At 38.4% G+C, this 20,880-nt stretch overlaps 1 protein-coding gene across 2 annotated transcripts in view; it reads right to left on the reverse strand.

The window, feature by feature from the left end:
• Positions 1–20,880, reverse strand: part of KCNB2 (potassium voltage-gated channel subfamily B member 2) — a 455,693-nt gene that overhangs the window by 409,645 nt on the left and 25,168 nt on the right. For both annotated transcript variants that reach the window (XM_049853797.1, XM_049853796.1), the window contains exon 2: positions 15,162–15,842. In XM_049853797.1, the coding sequence (XP_049709754.1) occupies positions 15,162–15,740 (579 nt within the window). In that variant the 5' untranslated portion in view covers positions 15,741–15,842. The remainder of the gene's footprint in view (positions 1–15,161; positions 15,843–20,880) is intronic.

Consider the following 20,880-nt stretch of genomic DNA (forward strand, 5'->3'; position numbering starts at 1 on the left):
ACAGCAAGTATTTCTGAGACAAAAAACGATGTCTAATTTCTATAAAATTTCAATCCAAAGTTTCCAGAAAATATCTTTTTGGGGAACAGTAAAAGTCAATTCCCCAAGCTGGTACCACCGTGATTCTTTTCAACTTAAAATAGAGATTACTGATCTCTGTTTTTCATATTATGCCATGAAAAATTTATTTTTCATATCCTTCCAAAAGATACCATGTTGGAGATCTATTTTCATGAAAATACTGGATTTATCCATATTTATGATTTTTTTTCTGAGTGGTAGGATAAGCCACCCGAGGTCCTCCAAAGCGTGGGTAGTTACATGTAAAGAAATGATCATTGGATGTACCCATCTTCTGAAGGTCGTGGAAGTACTGTCCATCCCCGGGGGCCAGATCATGCCGTCTTCCCCCGTCCTCACAAGGGCTGCTTGCTATGACAACAGTCCCCCAAACCTGCAGCTCATTTAACAAAACGAACAATCCTAGCAAAGCAAAGCATCTGAAAGCTTGCCTTTCAGCAAGCAGCACCTGATGCCTTTCTTTGCATAGACTCTGCGGCACACAAGGCAGCCTACACTGCTGTTCTGATGGAGCATCCAAACAACGCAAAGATGTAAAACCCACATCTATGGCTCTCAGCCTATTTCAGAAACATAGAGCCATTTAAAAACTGATAAGATATCCAGCTTTTTCAAGCTGCCTACAACAAACCCAGCATTACTCAAGTCTAATCACTAGGATGAGATTTTCAGCCTCTATCTACCTTGCTTTATCTTCACAGAGAAATAGGCATATCGTGAAGCATTTAGTCTTGCTGTTATTTCTGCCCTTCAGTTCCATTCGGTGGCAGGTACTGAATGTCTGGTGGATGTCAAGAACCGTGATTGGTATTAGGAAGAGAAGATGAAGAGATGTGATCTGAGACCTGAAATGCTACAATGAAGCTGGAGAGATGAGCGCAGCACAGACTGAATCTTTAGATTGTAAGTATGAAGAATGAAGTAGGTGCTAACAGACAAGGGGAAGTTAGACAGAAATCACAGAAGAATGACATAGGAGTTGAGATACAAAGAAGGGTGGAGAAGGGGCAGAGGGCACTCGAGGTCAAGGAAGCAGCATGAATGTGCCAGGTATGTATAGGTGTGTCTGCAGCTAGTATACAAGGTGTCCTTGAGCAAATTAGAAAAAAGGTGCCCCCTCTGGATAGATGCAGCCATGTGGGGGTAGGGATTGTTCAGTGCAGTAAACAACCTGTCTCACAGCTCGGTTCTCAATATTCTGGCAGAACTGGAGCCTTGTGCATGAGAAATGGTATAACACATGGCTGGAAAGGAAAGTTGTGAGTGGTCTTGAATGCAATGCTGAAGAGAGTTAACTAGACTGCATCCAATGGAAAACCATTAAGGGGTGACCCAATCAGAGACATGTTTTAGAAATATAATTCTATTGGCAACATGGAGAATAGAATTGGGGGAAATGAAGTTAGAAAGTCCAGTTCATGGACTAGTCCATGTATGAGATAATCAAGGCCTAGGGAAGTGTGTCCAGTGGTCCTGACAGTGTAGAAAAAGAATGCAATAATTAAAGGCTAAAGGGCTTGCAATCAGAACAAACCACAGCTTTAGTGGCAGTGAGTGAAAGGTAGAAATGGAAGGCTCAGTGGTCTTAATCAGAGCTGAAGATTCCACAGGTAGAGTAGCTTCATCCACGTGTTAATGGACCCCAAGATGTGGAACATTTAAGCTTGGATCTATGATGAGTGATTGTCCTGCGTTACAGCAAGGGGGACAGAAGAAAGATGATTTCAAATCATAAACCAAAGTCTTCAGAGAATATCAGGGAGTGATAGGAATACTGGACAATGATGAGAAAGGAATGATAAACACAGCTGGGCAGGAAAAAGAACTGCAAGAAAAGCCAGGCACTGGAAAGACTGGGTATGAATTCCAACGCGCTATACAGTACGTGACACCAGACACGATGTGGTATTTCTGGGTCTCAACTCTCTAATCTTAATAATGGGATTAATGATGTCATCTTGTAGGGTTAATGTAAACGAGCAGTCAGCAAACTATGGCCCATGGGCCAAATCTAGCCTACTTTTAAGGTTTACTGGACATTTACTACATTCATTTATGTTTTATCTGTTGCTGCTTTCAAACTACAAAGGCAGAGTTGAATAGTTTCAACAGAGACTATACAGTTCACAAAGCCAAAAATATTTACTACCTGGCCCATCAGAGAAAAAGTTTAGTGACCCCTGTTGTAAAGGGTCAGTAAGAAAAATCCCCAAGCTCAGCGTATGGCACCCAGTAGATTCTCAATAGAAATTCTTTCTCTTCAGCTCTTTCAGGAAGGTCATATTGATTACTGGGGAGGCAAGAGAATGTGGCCTTCACTTCAGGACCCTGGGCTTTAGGCAGCAAAGTTTATTTTTCCAGTATTCTAAGAAAAGAAGTGATCTCAGAATTAGAGTAAGTGCTGCTCGGACATTCTGGCAACATTAGAAAGTTATAGCTATACCTCGCAGAAGATTTTGGAAATATGTACAGAAAGCTAATACAACCTGTGAAAAGCAGCTGTTAGGGTGTCAGTTATCAACTAAGCATAGTCTCTTCCCCCAAAGTTAAATTCTTGTTCAAAACCAAAGGCTTTGGTCATACTGACAGCTGTTACCAGAGGGTGGAAAGAAAAGCCAGCTTCACCTGTCCAGCCAGAGTTCCCAAGTTAAGGGAGGGCAGACAGTAGGTGAAGAATCAGATTCTCCCAACAGAGAGGAAAAGTAGTGGTTAGATATTGATTTTAAAGAGTAAACAAGAAAACAGTCTGCCTATTTCAAACTCTGATGGAGAGAGAAAAACAAACACCTCTTTTATAGGTTTAAAGACAAAATGAACTCTAGATTTTTGGGGATTATCTAGCTTCTCTAACTTGGACTCTATTACATTTAATTTCATTCAAATTTAAGTAGATATCATCTTATGCAAAGAGAACCAGGCTAAAAATAAATGTGAAGTCAGATTGGAGCCAAAGAAATTAAATGAAAAATCAATAGTTGCTCAATAACTTATAACCAAAACAGCCCCTGATGAGAAGGCTCTTGAGGAGCCCAGCAGGCTTCCAGTGGAGGGGACCTTGGATGTGTCTTTCATTTGCATTCCCCAGGCAGACCTGGAAGAAGCCTGGGGGGCACAAGCAGTTTGCAATTCCCAGAGGTTGATGGTTTGAACCCTCCCATGGCAAACTGCTTCTGTAAAAATTACAGGGAAGAAAACCCTACGGAGCAGTTCGGCTCTGTAACACACGAGGTAGCCAAGAGTCAGAACTGACTCAAGGGTAACAGATTTGTTTTTTGGGTTTTGGCAGGCTGGGCCCAGGTGAAGGAACGGACAAGCAGGTGTGTTGGGAGGAAGGGCAGGGGATGAGGTGAGCGTCCTCAAGCAGAGAGAAAATAAGAGCCTGAAGGAAGCAATAGAGACATTTCCTCACTCTGGCTTAGCTGCAATGAGAAAGGCATATGGATATTTTCAAAGTACTCATTGGTCACGACACGTTGCTTTGGGGAGCCCTTTTTATACTAACAATTCACCATGAAGCTAGCCCGTTGCACCCAGGACAGAATGTCTGTTAGGCAATAGACTTGTCATCTAATTTTCAGGCTCAATCTTAGTTAGATGCCTGTATCTAAATGCATCAGGTGAAAAAGTTCATCCAAGCTTTCGGCATTTGCTGAATAACTTCACAAAGACAAGCAAATGCAGAATCCAAAACAATTTTTTCAATTTTAATATAGTATTTATTTCTTTAAGCACATACACGTACCTGGTATATTGTTAAAATATGTGTCTCAAAACAGTTTGATATCACTTAAATTACCTTATGCACAATCTGAGCATAAAACTTTTAAAAAGCGTGCGTGATTAGCACTTTGTAAACATCCCATGCAATTTATAATACTGCATGAGCTAGCCTGAGAAACGTAAAGACAAGAACATAAAGAAAATTTTTGCTTTGAATTTTGATATTACTCATAATGCGATTACTTGACATATAATACAACACTTTTCACACCTGCAGAATTAAGGTGTGAACGTGCTAGCTTTTTTACGGAATAGCAAATTCATGTTATCCTAGACTTTCATATTGTCTTCCACTGCATACGTAGTTCATTCCATCTGTAGTGTAGAAAAGTATCACTTTTTTAAAAACAAGGTTGCCCAACAATGTTTTTCTGCCCCTAAACTAAAAACTGCACTAAAATCGAACAGTTTGCTTACCTTACGGATATTATGCAGGCCCTCTGTTGGTTCTCCAAAGTAAAAATTTCCATTATATTAATGAATACCTTATGTTGCTTTACTTCATAGTGGCAGCTAACTGACTTTTCAATTCAAACCAATTCTGGTTGGAACTACAAATTCTGACACCAATGTACAAGTTAAATAGTCCCATTCAAAACTTTGCCAGAGACAAACGTAACTCTAAGATGTAAACTGAAATGTGAATGTTTAAAAAAAAATCTCTATTTGAGGAACGCATTTGGTTGATGCCTTAACTTAGATGACACCAGATAAGACAACTGCCGCTGAATATCCCAAACTGCACTCTGGGTTTTATACTAATTAGAGCTAAAATAAAATGATAACCAAAATAATTGAATTCAGCAAAGATCTACTGAGTATTTACTAAGCCTTGTGTTACCTACAAAGGATCCAAAATTGAATGAATGAAATCCATTTAGAGTCTGAGAGTACTTTTATTCATGTGCAAATATCCTGGGGTTCCTTGGAAGGCTGGAGCAACCAAGTATCTGCACGTGGAGCTGCACTGGGATCACTTGGCTGCCCTTGGCACAGCTTTGGCATAGGCTCCAGGCAGCTATTTAAAGTAGCATGTAACACTTGTGGTTGCATCAGGAGTGACTCAAGGAGAGACAAGTTAGAGTGTTAAATCCAGGGTGGCAATGACCTCTAGCGTCCTGAAACAAAATCCTGGGAGACTAATGGTAATACTTCTTCCTGCTATTCTTGGACCACTAAAGCACTTTCCATGGATTTTCATCCTGATCAGGCTATAACAAAAGTTTATATTTTGAATGAGCTGTTTTATTTGAATGACAAAGTTGCATCTACCCTTGATTACCAAATATGGGTTGAAGTTCACAGCATTTTGGGGCAGTTGGGTTCATTATAACATAACAGGCTCTAACAGAGAGGTAAGGTCCCTGGGTAGCACAAAAGGTTTGCTCTCAGCAACTAACTGAAAGGTTGGCAGTTCGTAACTACCCAGCAGCACCATATAGGAAAGGCCTGGTAATCCACTTCTATAAAGATTACAGCCAAGAAAAAGCTACAGAGCTTAGTTAGTTCTACTCTGTACCACATGGGTTCCCCGTGAGTCAAAATCAGCTAGATGGCAACCGGTTTGCTTTTGGTTTAATAGAGAGGTGGCACTGTGTATGTGTAATATGCGTCACACACAGGCACAAAAGAGGAGACCTGGTTATGGTACCATTCTATCAGGGCTACTGTTACCTGGTTTGCCCACCCTAGACACAAAAACTTGACTTCAAGCACTAGTTGGACCTACCTACTTGAGGTGCCTGTTCTTAGTGATATCCAAAGAAGTTCTTCTACTTAAAGCTTTATGAAAACACTAAAGGGGATGATTTAAGAAAAAACAAAAATCCATTCATACTATCCATTAAATAACGAGTTAACTTAAACATAAATACATACTGAAAAAAAAAAAAAATCATTGCCATTGAGTCCATTCTGCTCTCATAGTAACCCTACAGGACAGAGTAGAACTGCCCCCTAGGGTTTCCAAAGAGAGGCTGGCAGATTTGAACCAAAAGCCTTTTTTGGTTAGCAGCTGAGCTCAACCACTGTGCTACTAGGGCTCCATAAATATGTACACAGCCAAAAATAATAATACATAGATGCAAAGCCTGGTATAATTCTTTTAGGGCCTCCTGGAAAAGATTTAGAGAAATGAAAGAAAATGCCTTCCTCTTCTACTCTTCTACTTCCTGTCCCTGTGCCTGCTAGTCACTAAACTCCGTCCCCAGCTGGTCCAAGTGTAGCTGCTCCATGGTTATGTCTGTGTGTCAAGGCTGACTTAGCGATTGCAGAAAAATCTCAGTCTCCTAAATTCCTTCAAAGCTCTGGTTGTAAACCATAAAGTCAAGATCAGGAGATTGGGGAAAGAATAAAAAGCCTTCAGGGGCCAGGGACAAATGTTGCTGATAGATACACGAAGTACAGCTTGTCTTCACGGCCCACTCACTGCAGAGATAGGAAGGACTTTCTTTATTGACCTCCAAGCCTTTTGTGGGCAAGAAAAATTTGCATGTTGGCTGCTATCTGAAAAAGTTCCTATCCTCTCTTAGAATATCTAGACAGGACACTTTTAATGAGGAATATGTCCTGAGAACTTTATAAGTCTCTACTATAGCATACAGTTTCCCCTATAAAATACAATAACATTTAATGAAGAGCTAGCGTATGTGACAAGAAGAAGAAGCCAAAAGGGGTTAAGCTGACAGTGTCGGGCGGCCAGCTAGGCTAACTCACTATCCAAGTCTCTAGCTCCCACAGACCAAGCTCAGCTTAAACATGATCTGGATTTATGACCCAGCACATTACAAATAATCATTAAATTATTAAGAAAACCAGCAACACTAAATCAATGCCCAACCTCCTACCCCACTCTGAAAAATCGATTATCATCTATGGTCACTTGATGAATTATACTTTAACAGCAAGGTTTTTTTTTCTGTGTTTCATTTTCTGACCAGAAATGAATTTTTATCTCAGTAATTTTTTTGAGAATCAACTTGGTTAATTATCTTGAAAACATCTTTCTTTATTACAGTGGTCAGTTCAAATTAGTATACAGACAGTCTCTATGGTAATAATGAGTCAGTTAACAATGTTCACTAGGGCCAGACAGATACATTTTTTTAATCATGCACACAAAGCTTCTTTATTAATTTTAAATTCCATTTGAAATTATAAGATTGTCATTTTTTAATTAAAATTATTTGGAACATTTTTGCAGAAAATTAAGCATTTTCTACTGTTACTGTGGTCATTTGCAATCTATTTTTTTTATCCTATTTTAATTTTTTTTTGTTATTTTACTTGAATTATTAGTGTTTCTAGTGGGCTGCCTCAAACCTTTGGTGGAATAAGATGGAAGTGTAGAGATATTAAAAATAAATGGAGTGTCGAAAACTTTTTATTTTTAGATGATTCAATTTATTCAATATTTAATAGTGAACACAATATTCAATTTAAGTACTATGCAATATTCAAGAAAAATGGGCTAATTCGATATTCTATAATAAACAATCTTATATTAGCAGGCTCTACAGGAAAAGGTTAATCCTATATATTTCAAAAAGTTCTGTAAAATATAAAAGCAGCTAAGAAAAGACAAAATATCAGTGACATATTCAATATACCATCTTCTCATGTTCAGTCTTCAGTGCAACTAACTACTTATACCTACACCTAATTGGTATTTGAAATAAGGGTGATAATTGATAGTAATATGGATAGCCCAGATACTGCTCGTAATGCTGGGAAAAAAAGTTAAGTAGTAATAATATAAATAAATATTGATGAGGCAGTGATTAACCATCTCCATGAGGAGGCAAAGCAATTAAATGACTGTACTTTCATACAATTATTAGACCAACTTTCAGAGCAAACTTCCACTAGAGAACATAAATGCTTAAAAATAAATACTATGGGGAAGCTATCTGAGGTCGAGGCATATGCATCCTGAGAATTTTCCTTATAAGCTCTCAGCATTCCGAAGGAATTTGTTTCTCTTCTTTTTTTAAAATGAGAGATAAAGCTCAGATGAGAATACTTGATGAAAAATATCATGCAAACCCTTCTAGAGTCTTCCAAAGTAGATAATGCTAAATATTGTGACCATTCCTTCATAATCCTTATGCCTACCTAAAATAGTAGATCATTCACTTCATAATGCTTCTCACTTGAAATAAAGAAAACAAATCTGTTAATAACCAAAGAAGTGTGCATGAATTTTCAAAACCAGAATATTTAAACACTGCCAATGTGCTCTGTTTTGTGATAACCTAAGTAACGTAGAAAGAAATCTCTTACTTTTTTACTTTCAAAATAATAATTACTTAGAGTTTTAAAAATCAAGTTTGAAGGCAATCTGAAAATCTATTAATATTAATGGAAATCAATGACTTTTCTAAAAACATGGGAAAACTGCTTGAAAATTAAGACTGGCCCTCTTTAGATGCAACCAAGAAGCAAAGAGGAAATGAAACATGCATGATTCTTGGGTAACTTTTTTTTCAAGAATATTCCCACATAAGTTATTAAAGAATGTATTGTCCGAACTGAAACATGTTTAAGAATAAAAAGAGATACCCTTAATAATAAGGCAGGACCAAAAGCATAAACCAGGGCTATCTCAGGAAAACCATGACCTATGGCACCCTAGGTAAAAGAATTCAAGATGCCAAATTTTCATCAACTTCCTCCTCTTTTCTGGCCCCTTTCTCCCTGATCAAATAAGACCAAGTGAGCAGAGACTGGACTGTTTTCGGAGTAGCCTTTCAGGGAAAATACAGAAGCAAGGATCCAGAAATACAGCCATTAGAATCAAAGAATGGAATATTTGAGAAACTTTAATTAAAGGACAATGTTGTTTTCTATTGTATGTGTTTTATTTTATTATTCCTAATTTCTTCTAGGCTTTCAACCTGTAGTCTACACAGATAAGATATTTAAGAAAGAAAAAGCAACATACATCCAAGCAAAGCTCCCCAGACTGGCCAAGCTCTTTTAAACTCTGTCTTCCTGTTAACACCTCTGGACTCTGGTGCTATGTTATTGGCAGAGCACAAACAACTTAATATTAACAGTCAGGATATAAGAAGAAAAGAAAGGAAAACAGTAAACAGTCCACATAGAAACACCGTGATCAGCAGACTAATTAGACCACTTCCAATCTCAGATTGGCCCCTCGATGTAGGGAGAGTTCTGCACATGTACTTACAGTGTATCTTTTGAGCCCATTTATGGCTTTAAAGGTTATTATTATTGCTTATCACTAGGAAAGTCATCAAAAAGCTAAGCTGAGTTTTATAAAGTCTGGGCTGTTCATTTGCCTGTATCTATACGTGTGTGTGTGATACGTGTAAGCGGAATCGACTCGAAGGCACTGGGACTGGGGTGGGTTATATATGTAAGCACTACACAGGAAAGTTCCGCTCTTGAACTAAAAGGAAATTGTTTATGCTTCTGGTCCAATACATTTTTTTAATTTCGAGAATTAGAAAAACCAATCCAGAGTCTATAAACAGATGAGACTGATATACATTCTTTCCCCCTTTTTATTTATTTTTTTCTTTTGATTGTTTCCTTTTTACTATTTCCATGGCTTAAAAGACCCACACCTATATCAGTTGGAAGATGGAGTATGGTTCTCAAGGAGTTATCAACAGGGTAACCAAACAGGTGCCATCCTCTGGGGAACTCATGACTTTGCCCCTGACTCTCCAGGGCACTGCAGTAACAGGGACAGACTCTGCCTTTGCCACCACTGGCTCCTACCTTGATCCAAGGACTACTAAGTTTTCCCTAACCCTTCCCACGCTTGCTTTAGGTACTGTGTCGCACCATGCCAATGATGATGGCCAGGGGATGTGTGAAGGTAATGAGTTGGAGGCAGGAAACACTGCCAGCTCCTCCCCCAGCCCATTCATTTTCAGTGGGAGCAATAGCACCCCACAACTGGTTCTTGTGGGGAGGTAGTGAAAAAAAACTTAGACATTACAATAGTTTGCGGCCCGTCTAAGCTCAACCCTGACAAAAAAATCATATTCCTTAATATTTAATTTCTCCCATTAGGGTGAATTTAATTTTTCTCCTTAGGGAACCATTAATGAAAAAAAAAAAAAAAAAGGCTGAAAAATACTTCTATTCAATTATCTCCTCTTTCCGTAAGCTGAAACGAAGCCATTTCCTGAGGAAACAAAGACGAGAGAGAGACAGAAACAGATAAGATGCGAGAGAGAGGGAATGTAAGCCGATGGGGGGGAGCCCTTAGGTAAATAAGTGGTAATCAAAAACAACAACAACAAAAAAAGCCAAACCAGTTGCCATTAAGTCAACGCCAACTAAGGACAACCCCATGTGTGTCAGAGTAGAACTGTGCTCTATAGGGTTTTCAGTGGCTGATTTTTCAGAAGTAGATCTTCAGGCCTTTCTTCCGAGGTGCCTCAGGGTAGATTCAAACCAACCGGCTTTCGGTTATAGCCAAGCACCTAACCATCTGCACCATCCAGGGACTCTAAATAAGTGGTGAATGAGATAAATGGGAAAACTGAGGAACAGGAAGCAGATAATAAAAGAGTGTTCCCCACAATACCCTACCTCAACAAAGCTGATTGCAGGCTCTCATTGAACTGGTTCAGGTGAACAGAAATGCCTTTCTGCAGATTTTGCCTTATATTCTTCTTATCAAACAACAGCTGCTTACAATCTAGCTTCCTGACCTGATACCTGAGATCAGCTTGTTGGCCTGCACTGTCTTGTACACCGTGTCTCCTTATGTGTCCAGGTCTCGGCTTGCCTCAGAGGGTTCAGCCATTCCTCTCTTGGTTTGTCTGAAGACTGATCTTGACCTTCAGATAGCCAGAGTGAGGGTGCTGCACTGGGCTGATGACTCTAGTTTCTTTCAGACCTCCCTCAGGTAGCCTGTTACTTCCTGATTGTTGTTTCATCCCCAGTGTTGATAATACCGCATGATATGGAACCCATTTCCCTTCAATACTTTCAAACACCTCTTAGACTGAAGTGGCTGTATGCAATATTTAAAGGGGTAGCTACTGCAGTTCCTTTGGGAAGGGGCCAAAGAAAAGAGAGACAAATGTTTCCAGTCCAGAGACAGAGGAGAGTGCCCTGGCCTGGAAGAGGTTCAGGACCAAGTCTAATTCCAATTCACTGCCCAGGAAACTGGCAGCCAGTTAAGCCCGCCTCCCCGTCTTGCAGGTTCCTATGAAAAGCATACCAGAGCCAGCAATTCCGTGTCATGGTAGCTCAGAGATTTGTCCCAGCCATCCCCTGGGCCTATTTGGCTGGGACACACATTCACAAACAGCTTCGAATTTCAACTTTGTACATTATCTCTACATGAGGTGTATATATACAGTCACCGAGATATAAGGAGGGGATTGAAAGAAGACAAAGTCCATCATACAGAGACATCCCATTACCATATCACACCGCACCCCAGAGAACTGTGAAATTACAATTTTTATCAATCCTGTCATCATTCTGTGAAAAGTATAATTATATTTCCTGGTCTTCTGTATATGTATAAAAATGTTAACTTTTTAAATACAAACATTTCAAATATAATCACAAATTTTAACCCTGCTTTGGCATTTTTTCTGTTATTAATATACCAAGAATATCAATAAATGGAAATGGCTCCTTATGTGACACCAAGGAGCATTTTCTGTAAGAGCCACATAGCTACCATTGTTCGGGTCATACCCAGAGACAGGGTATGACAGGTCAGGGAGTCCTGCGATAATTTTGTATATCACAGTGGAAGTACAGGACATAGACTGACCAGTTATCCAATTGATTAAAAAAAAAAAAATTGATTAGTGAGTATTTATTCCATTTCGATGAATAGAGGTATGTCTTTTAATCTATTGTGAAACATCTGATAAAAAGGGTCAGGCTTTTCCTTCTATACTAGGGATTTGGCAAATCATCTCATTATAACTTTTATAATGTCTTTATTACAGAAATATCATAAATTATAAAATAGGAGAAAATCAAAAGGGAAAGAAGCAATATAATCCCACCATCTAGAGGCAATCATTACTAACATTTTGATGTGCAAGTTTCCAGACATACTTTCTCTGTGTATCTACATTAATGATAAATATTCGCATGTATTTATCACAAAATAGACTCATATTCTACACATTGCTTAGTTAACTCCTTCCTTCAGTTAATATTACAAAGAGAATATCTTAGCATGTCAAATTTACATTTTCATTGCAATGATCTCCTAGAATTCACTTATATGGACTTTGCAAAATGTCTTTACCCAATTCCCTATTGTTAGATATTTAGGTTGTTTCCATTATTTCCTTCTTTTTTTTTTTTTTTGGTATTATAACCCCTATTTCAAAGAACAGTATTGAATACACAGCTTTTTGGAGCCCTGGTGGCGTGGTTAAGAGCTCGCTTCCTAACCAAAAGGTCGGTAGTTCAATTCCATCAGCTGCTCCTTGGAAGCCTTATGGGGGCAATTCTACTCTATCCTAGAGGGTTGCTATGAGTCGGAATCGACTCAACAGCAACGTGGTTGGTTTTGATTTTTTCTGATACAATTTGCCTATATTCTTGCTGATTATTAGTCTAAATTAGAGCCTTGAACTCCAGACCCCAAAGCATGAAATCCCTATTGAAGCAGTAGAATATTTTTAAAATTCTGGAGAAAAGGGGCTGTCTTTCTAAGTGTATAATGTCTATAGCATATTTACAACCATAGAGGTTCAACAGAATCACCAAGCTGAATAAACAAAAATTGAAAAGGTGGGGTAAACACTCATTTCCAAAGGTATCTTACCTCCTAAACAAGTTAGGAAAACAGATTACAAGTAAAGCATTCCTTCGCAGGAGCTTCCCATCATCCCATCCTGATGTACTCATAAAATACTTAGTGAGGGAGGGCTAGCGTATCATCATACTGCAATTTTCATAAAACTACTTGTTGCTAAGTTGTGAAAATACTATTCACACATCACCAGTATTAGCACTCTCTCACCAAGAATCATTCCAGAAAAACAACAAGTTATACACCTTGAGAAGACTGCAGAAAAAGGCAGTGTTTATAGAAGATCATACAGAGCTATTTTTAAAAGGCTCTACACCTCACACAAATGAACAATATTTCCACTGAACTGCCATATAATCCGATGCAAGTAATTTCCATAATATTTTGCCATTCAGAGAGGAAAATACAAACATTAAAAAAAAAAAACACAAATCCTGTATGAAAACTGAGTAAAGAATGAACTTAGGTTAGCAAAGATTCTCTTAGTTTGATTAATAATTTGGAAACAAGTTTATTATTTATAATTACATAAAACTTCTCCAAACCAGTGACCTTAGCTGCTAGGTATAGTTTGTAGGCAAATATCTATCACATATATAATTTGAAGCAAGTTTTAAAAATCTGTGTGCATAGGGGCACAGAACGGTGTATCGTAATGGGCCACTACACTCACTACCTTCTTAGAGAACAAGCAATGGCTGCTGCTTCTAGAATTTAGAGATTGAGTGATCTCCCCCCATTGGGAAATAAGGGTATTGATCCTATTCCATTCTTACTAGAAATTCTTCAGAATAACTATATAATAATTTTTTTGTCTGTAACAGTATTAACTTCAGAAATGTGTTTTCAATATTGTCATGAATAAATAAACCACCTTGAGCTTTCAAATTTTCTTTGACTAAGCTGCTTACTTTACACAGTCGGCTAACTCCCTCTAGAACTTTTGGTAAAACGATTTAGTCTTCAGTTGCCTAAAGGCTTGGAAGAGTTAATTTAAGACTCAAAATACTCACTTAAATCCAGAGTCTATCCCATTTACTTTCAAAATCCACTCCCTATTTTTAGTAGTAGCTCAAATATATAAATAAACACTTGACATTGGAAACAGCAGTAGCCTTCCTCAACCAAAACCCACAAATACAGCACATTACTTTCTATGTTATAGGTGCAACAAAAAGTAAACAAACTATTCATAACCACATGCAAAAAAACCCTAGTTGAAATCTTCCATTTGCCACAAAATATGCAGTTCCTTGTTAGGTACAACAGAAATACGTTTTATTTCATGTAGTTCTATGTTCTAGAAAGGAAGTAAAATGTCTTCAGAAACAAACTAGACCTAAAACTAGATCCACCAAACAGTGCTAGAGGCTGTTTTATGTCCATCTACATTTAGTGGATTCTTTAAATGATTTATGTGTTGTAGATTGTCATGTAGAATCTTAATTTCCAATAAAAAGGCACATATGGCCTATTAATTTCTGTACCCATTACTGTTTAGAAGAAACAGGATAATTGAAAAAAAGTGTAAGTAATCAAAAGAATCCATGTGATGACACACTGTACCCCCTTCTCCATTTCATATTCCACTTTCATCTAATATGCACAAAACATCGATTCTAGGCTCCTACAGCTAAAGATGACTCTTTTGACTTTTACTTATAATTCAGACTGCAATACAGAACTAAACATACAGGATGAAAATCTGCGCTAACACTCAAGGCTCTAAATAAAATTAGATAAACTGAATCATGCATTTTAATTAAATTAGTCTAATGAATTAAATTACTGACAAATTTTCACTCTGAGGTTTATATAAATATGCAGGTACAACGGAATCATACGAGTCTACCTTCAAGAAAACAATATATGAACGTTGATATATGGTAATATCTCAACTGTGAAAAGATCAGCCGTCAGATACATCATTGCCAGAATAGTTCTTACAAGGGGAGGAAAACAGATGCATTCTAGGTATTGAGTCATTCCTTTCACAGCTTAATAAGACAGCCCTTCCTCATGGTGAGCTTCATAGGGCCATGCCGCCTCTCTTTGCCTGAACCTCCACAGAATCAGGACAGAAGGCACCTCCTCTACTGCCAGTGACAGTGCCTTCCCATTATTCAAGATGGAACCCATGCCCCAGCCCTCTGCAAGACTCCATTCCCCTTGTGACTGAATTAGTGTGCTTTCTCCTCAACTTCAAGTCGTCCACACCACACACCACCAAAGAAACCAGAACTCTCTTTGATATTCTGCTGTCCAGCCTCATTCCTATAGCTGAAGATATTTATGAAGGAGTAATTCGACTCGACAGCATTGGGTAGTGGTAATGCCATTGTATGACATTACCCAGGAAAAACAACAATACTTGACTAAATAAGATTTTGGAAAGGACTTTGGCTGCGTAGCCACATTTTGTTCTTTTACAGAAACACCTTAAATGAAGGAAATTAAACTCTCTGGAATGTAGGTAACATCTTTCCAGACTGTACACAGGAAAGCAATGCCATGTTTTTCTTACCTTTGCAGCCACTGACGAGTTTGGTTTCTCCAGCAAGTCCCATAGTTTCTTCCGTTTTTCAGGGCAGCAGGTATTGTCAAACTCTTCCCCCTCTCGCTCCCTCATAGTCTCGGCCTCTCGCCTCAGTTCTTCGTTCATTTGCTCTTTCTTCTGATGATATCTGGCTTGGCAGCAGGACTCTAAATAGATCTCATCAATCCCCCAGTAATCAAGCTCTTGTCCAAAAGAGAGCGCACACATTTCTTCCATCATGTGGAGTTTCCCTGTCCGGTAGAAATTTAAAATGGAAGTGAAAGCTCCTGGATGCCGGTCAAAGAAATACTCATTTTCGTTCAGGTTGTAGTCATCGCACACTTCCAGGAGGCTCTCGTGGGTGTTGCAATCCCGGAGCTTCCCTAAGCGTGTCCTGGGCAGCCTGTCCAACGTTCTCCACAGAACTTCGTGGTTGAGGCCCCCCACATTGATTTTCACTCTCCTTGAGCACGATTTGCTTCTAATAATGTCCACAGGTTCTGGTGGAAGAGAGAGTGTTGACCTTGAAGTCTTTCTGTTTAAGCCAGGGGGGGCCTTTTCTGCCATTTTGAACCAGACAAAATTGTAGAGCCAGGGTCTTTACAAGAATGAGGTGTGGAAAGGTCAACGGAAGCAGTAGTCCTTTGAGACAGGCATTTTCACAGACAGCTGGAAGAAAGCAACAACAACCACTTGGTTACTTGCATTTTTCTTAAAGAGCATTTCTTATTGTATGTGATAGCTCTGTTATTTATGTACAACCAGGAGGTATAATACTAATTATGGCACATTTACTGAGGTATGAATCTTTGTCTTAGGATATAAGAATGGGGGAAGAAACAACACAATATACTATACCAAAGAGACTTTGTATTTAATTTTATACTACCTGACAAAGGATCCTGGGTGGCGCAACGATTTGCACTCCTAAAGGTTGGTGGTTGGAATGCATTCAGAAGCTCCGCAGAAGAAAGGCCTGGCCTTTCCCTAAAGATTACGGGCAATAAAACCCTATGGAGCAATCTAACTCTGTAACACATCAGTTGGAATCGAATTGATGGCAACGGTATAGGTTGACAACTTCCAAATTTCTCACCACACACCTCTTTCTCAAGCTGCAAACTAAAATATCCATGTGCTGATCAACTGTTCCTAGATAAACCAGTCACCTTAAACTAAACTGACCACATTCCTAACCTGCCCAACCAGTTCCTATTACACACACACACACACACGCACATGCACACACACACACTTTAACCCAAGCTAAAACTCTGAGAAATCCCGATCCATTCCTCTATATCCCATAAGTACCAGGTCTCCTCAATTTTATCTTCTTGATGTTGCTTAAACCCTCTACAGCCCCTCAGCCTCCGATATGACTCTGGTTCAATGCCTGGGCTCTCTTGCTTACATTTCTACAAGAACCTCTGAAACTAGATCCGAAGCTCTGGTCTTGTCCACGTAAAATCCATTCTCCACTCAGCTACTAAAATGATCTGCTAATGTGTAATGTAATGCTAATTTTACTCGCATGTTTTAGGCCCTACAAAGGCTCATCATTACTGGTAGTATAAGACCCAGGTCACCTTTCTAGATATGGCTACCTCTCTGCCCTCAACTTTCATCTCTCCCTCATCACTATATTCCAACAACTCCTGGGCCTTCTTCATGCTGTGTCCTGAAAGGACCTCCATTTCACCTCATTTCCTTTTGTCTAACTGCTGCTTGCTCTTCAAGACTCAGTTCAGCCATCGCCTCCTCCAGAAAACTCTGCACGATATCTGTCCTCTGGGATCACAAAACTCTCTGTAAATGTCTCTTCCATTTCACTGAACCACTATAATAATACCTCTCTCTCGATACGCTGTGAGCTCTGAGAGGACAAAGACTATCTTATCTACTGTTATATCCCTATCACCGAGCACAGCGCTTATACATTGAAGGGGTTTAATAAATACTAAGTAATTAGTTGCTTTCTACAAGACTACTCGCCAAAGTAATGTATATGACAAAAAAAGGGCATAAACACTTGCCTAAAATGCATCTGCAGTTACATGTTATATGCATATATATTTATGTGTGTATCTTACATACGAGAATTTGTGTGTGCATGTGTTTGCATTATTGTGCTCCACAGATCTTGTTTCCTGGGTACTAATTCTTTTTAACTTTACTGCTCTAGTAGTCCCTTTTGTTGATATATGATTCTGATCTGCAGCAACAAGCATCTTCTTAGTTATCTCCCCCTATAATATTTTTGCAGAGAACTGGGGAACTTCAAGCACTTCATCTAAGCTACCACCTTTCATGTAAAACACCATGTTTCACACTGTCAGTGGCTTAGACCAAAGGGAAAAGCTTTTAGATTTAAGAAATCCTTATAATTAGATTTCTCTTTTAAGATATACACAAATTTCCACATGCTTCTGGTTTCTCCACTCCTATAAGTTAAATCTATTTCTCCACCTGATGGCCAAGTACCCTCCCAAATGAAAATAAGTCAAGTTTATAAAAAAAAAAAAAAAAGTAGATGGATACAAGAAGTATTTCAAATATGGTCAATAAATGAATGAATTAGGAGTTTTTTCAAACTGACATTTATAGAAAGATTTTAAGCATACACATACATATTTTCATCACAGATGACAAAAAATGCCCCTTTTGCAAAATAAAGAAGAAATACAGTAATTGGGTAAGTAAATTAAATTCTATGAGTTTCAATTTCTTAATCTACAAAAATGAGGAGAACAGTATCTACTTTACAGGTCACGTTATGATAATGAAGTGAGAGAGTTTATGTGGAGTCCTCACTAAAGGGAAGTATATCTGAATAGAATAAGAATGTTCATATTTCTCCTGTAAGTTTGGTTTCCAATCATTAGAAAGAAAACTAAGATTAACAACTATTAAATAAATTCTAACATTTTTCTTTTCTTATGCATATATTCTGTCTTCTCAACTAGATTATAAACCCATAACACCAAGAATCTTGAGCACCAGCTTTTCTCTACCGAGATCTACACCTACACATAACAAGTACCGCATAACTTATACCTCTGATGCCACTGATGTCCATGTCCAAATTTTATATTCACTTGGCAACTGACTACATATATTAAAGAAAGCAGCACTAATCAGTTAAAGGCAGCTGAAAATACCAGAGACAGGACGATTCCAGTGGTAACTCTGAGTGCATATTCACCATTAAATAAGTTGGTTATAGATGCACTGAGGTCACAGCAATCCATATAGAGTACGAGAACAGTCACATGAACAATATGCAGCAAGGCTAATCCATTTGTAATTTGGCTACAAATAAACAGAACGAATTTACTCTTTTTTGAATATGTCTTACACTATACTATGTGAAGAAGATAAATGTTATTTGAATTGATTATAATATCAGTGTTATGGATTAAATGTGTCCCCCCCCCCCAAAAAAATGTGTGTCAACTTGGCTAGTACATGATTCCCAGCATTGTGTGACTGTCCACCATTCTGTCATCTGATGTGATTTTCCTATGTGTTATAAATCCTACCTCCATGATGTTAATGAGGTGGGATTAGCAGCAGTTATGTTAATGAGGCAGGACTCAACCTACAACATTAGGTTGTGTCTTAAATCAATCTCTTTTAAGATTAAAAGACAGAAGTGTGCAGAAAGACGTGGGAACCTCATACCGCCAAGGAAGCCGCACCAGGAGCAGAGTATGTCCTTTGGACCTGCGGTCCTTGTGCCTAAGAAGCTCCTAGATCAGGGTAAGACTGATGACAAGAACCTTCCTTCAAAGCTAACAGAGAGGCCTTCCCCTGGGGCTGTCACACTGAATTCAGACTTCTGGCCTCCCAGACCAGGAGAGAATAAATTTCTCTTTTTTAAAGCTATCCACTTGTGGTATTTCTGTTATAGCAGCACTAGATAACTAAGACTATCAGATTAGAGGTTTTCTGGAAAGAATGAGAGCAAAATCAAGTGTGATACAAACTTCTCATGCTTGTGGTCAAGGGCATAGTGTGACTTGCTATCTTCTAAAAGTCATTCCTAAAAGTGAATGCTATACCATAGTCATGGAGATGTCATTATTTGCTTTAAAATAATTTCACATTCACGACCTATAGTGACTTTTGCTTTTTGTAGGGCTGTGTCTCAAGTGAAGAGAGGTCATAAGACTTAAATTTCAAAATATCTTCTTTACTATTCAAGAACTTTCTGTTACAAGGAATCCAGTGTTCATTACAGATTCCACAATAAAAGACAGACTGAAATGCAGTGCCCTTTCTTCAAAGCAGGGGTGGAGAAATTGAGTGTGAGAGAATAGTCTGTTGGTTTGATTTTCTTGAGACTTAAAGATGATCGGCTCTGATTGTTACTGTGGCTAAAGTTCTTATTCTTCCTTGGCAGAATGTTCTGTTTCTTATCTGATAGAGTGAAGACTCAAATGCATAAGTTCTCAAGCAGTTGAAGAGCCATGAATATTATTCAGAGTTAACCAAGCTTTCAGAGTAGGAGTAGAAAACAAGAGATGGCAGTGGGAAGCCTACAATTCAAGCAAACTGCAAAGCATAATCCTTGACCAAGGGTCACTCTGAAGGCTCTGGATACCTGAGGCTCAGGATACCTGAGTCCTGTCAGGGCGACCTTCGACATCCCCGTCATCTTTCAGATTGGGTTTCAGCTTCCTTGCCACTAAACAAGGGCATTTCTATGCTTAAGATTTATTGATTTAATGTGATCCTTGGTTAATTTTTTTCCTCCTAATTTGATTCTATGCAGCCTTTACCACCTCCCATTATCAGTCATGCTTACGTTAGATAGATACAAACTTATCATACCACATCACAGGGAATTAAAAACACTTTTCATGTCTAGTTTTTTAAGAAAAAGTGGTTTTCATATTTAATTTCATGAACTGTTTATTATTTATAATGGCTTGAAGCAGACTACCATCATATAAAAAAAGCATTGTAAAATTTCATTCATTCCATGTTTAGTTGATTCTATATACTTTAACTTTTCATTTTTAATTTGTGTTCTCTTTTGCATACTAACTTCTAGTAATGATCCGTCAAGTCCCTCTGTGAGGTGCTATGTCTCACCACTCTAGAGTTTGCAAAAATATGTTTTTAATTTTAGTAATTAAAATGGATACTTTGCTATGTTTTCTCATAGACAGTTTAATAAGTAAAACTGTGTCTACGGTAATCACTTCACCTTTTAAGAATTAATCAAAGAAGCCCTGGTGGGGCAGTGGTTGAGCACTTGGCTGCTAACCAAAAAGCCAGACGTTCAAACTCACAAGCTGTTCCATGGAAGAAAGATGTGGTAGTCTGTTTCTGTAAAGATTAGTTTTGGAAACCCTATGGGACAATTCTACTCTGTCCTGTAGGGTCACTATGAGTTGGAATTGACTTGATGGCAATGAGTTTGGTTTTTTAAAGAATTAATTATGCAATTCAACTCAGAATATAAGTGCAATATACAATGTAATAATTCAGTGCTTAAGCTGTGTAGATGCTGTGCAACTGTGTATAATTTACATATAATTCTATCTTAGTTATATAGTGTTGCTATAACAGAAATACCACAAGTGTATGGTTTTAACAAACAGAAGTTTATTCTCTCACAGTTTAGGAGGCTAGAACTCCCAGTTCAGGGTGCCAACTCCAGGGAAAGTCTTTCTCTCTCTGTCAACTCTGGGAAAAG

The sequence above is a fragment of the Elephas maximus genome, chromosome 15 (assembly GCF_024166365.1).
Source record: "Elephas maximus indicus isolate mEleMax1 chromosome 15, mEleMax1 primary haplotype, whole genome shotgun sequence".
Lineage (NCBI taxonomy): Eukaryota > Metazoa > Chordata > Mammalia > Proboscidea > Elephantidae > Elephas > Elephas maximus.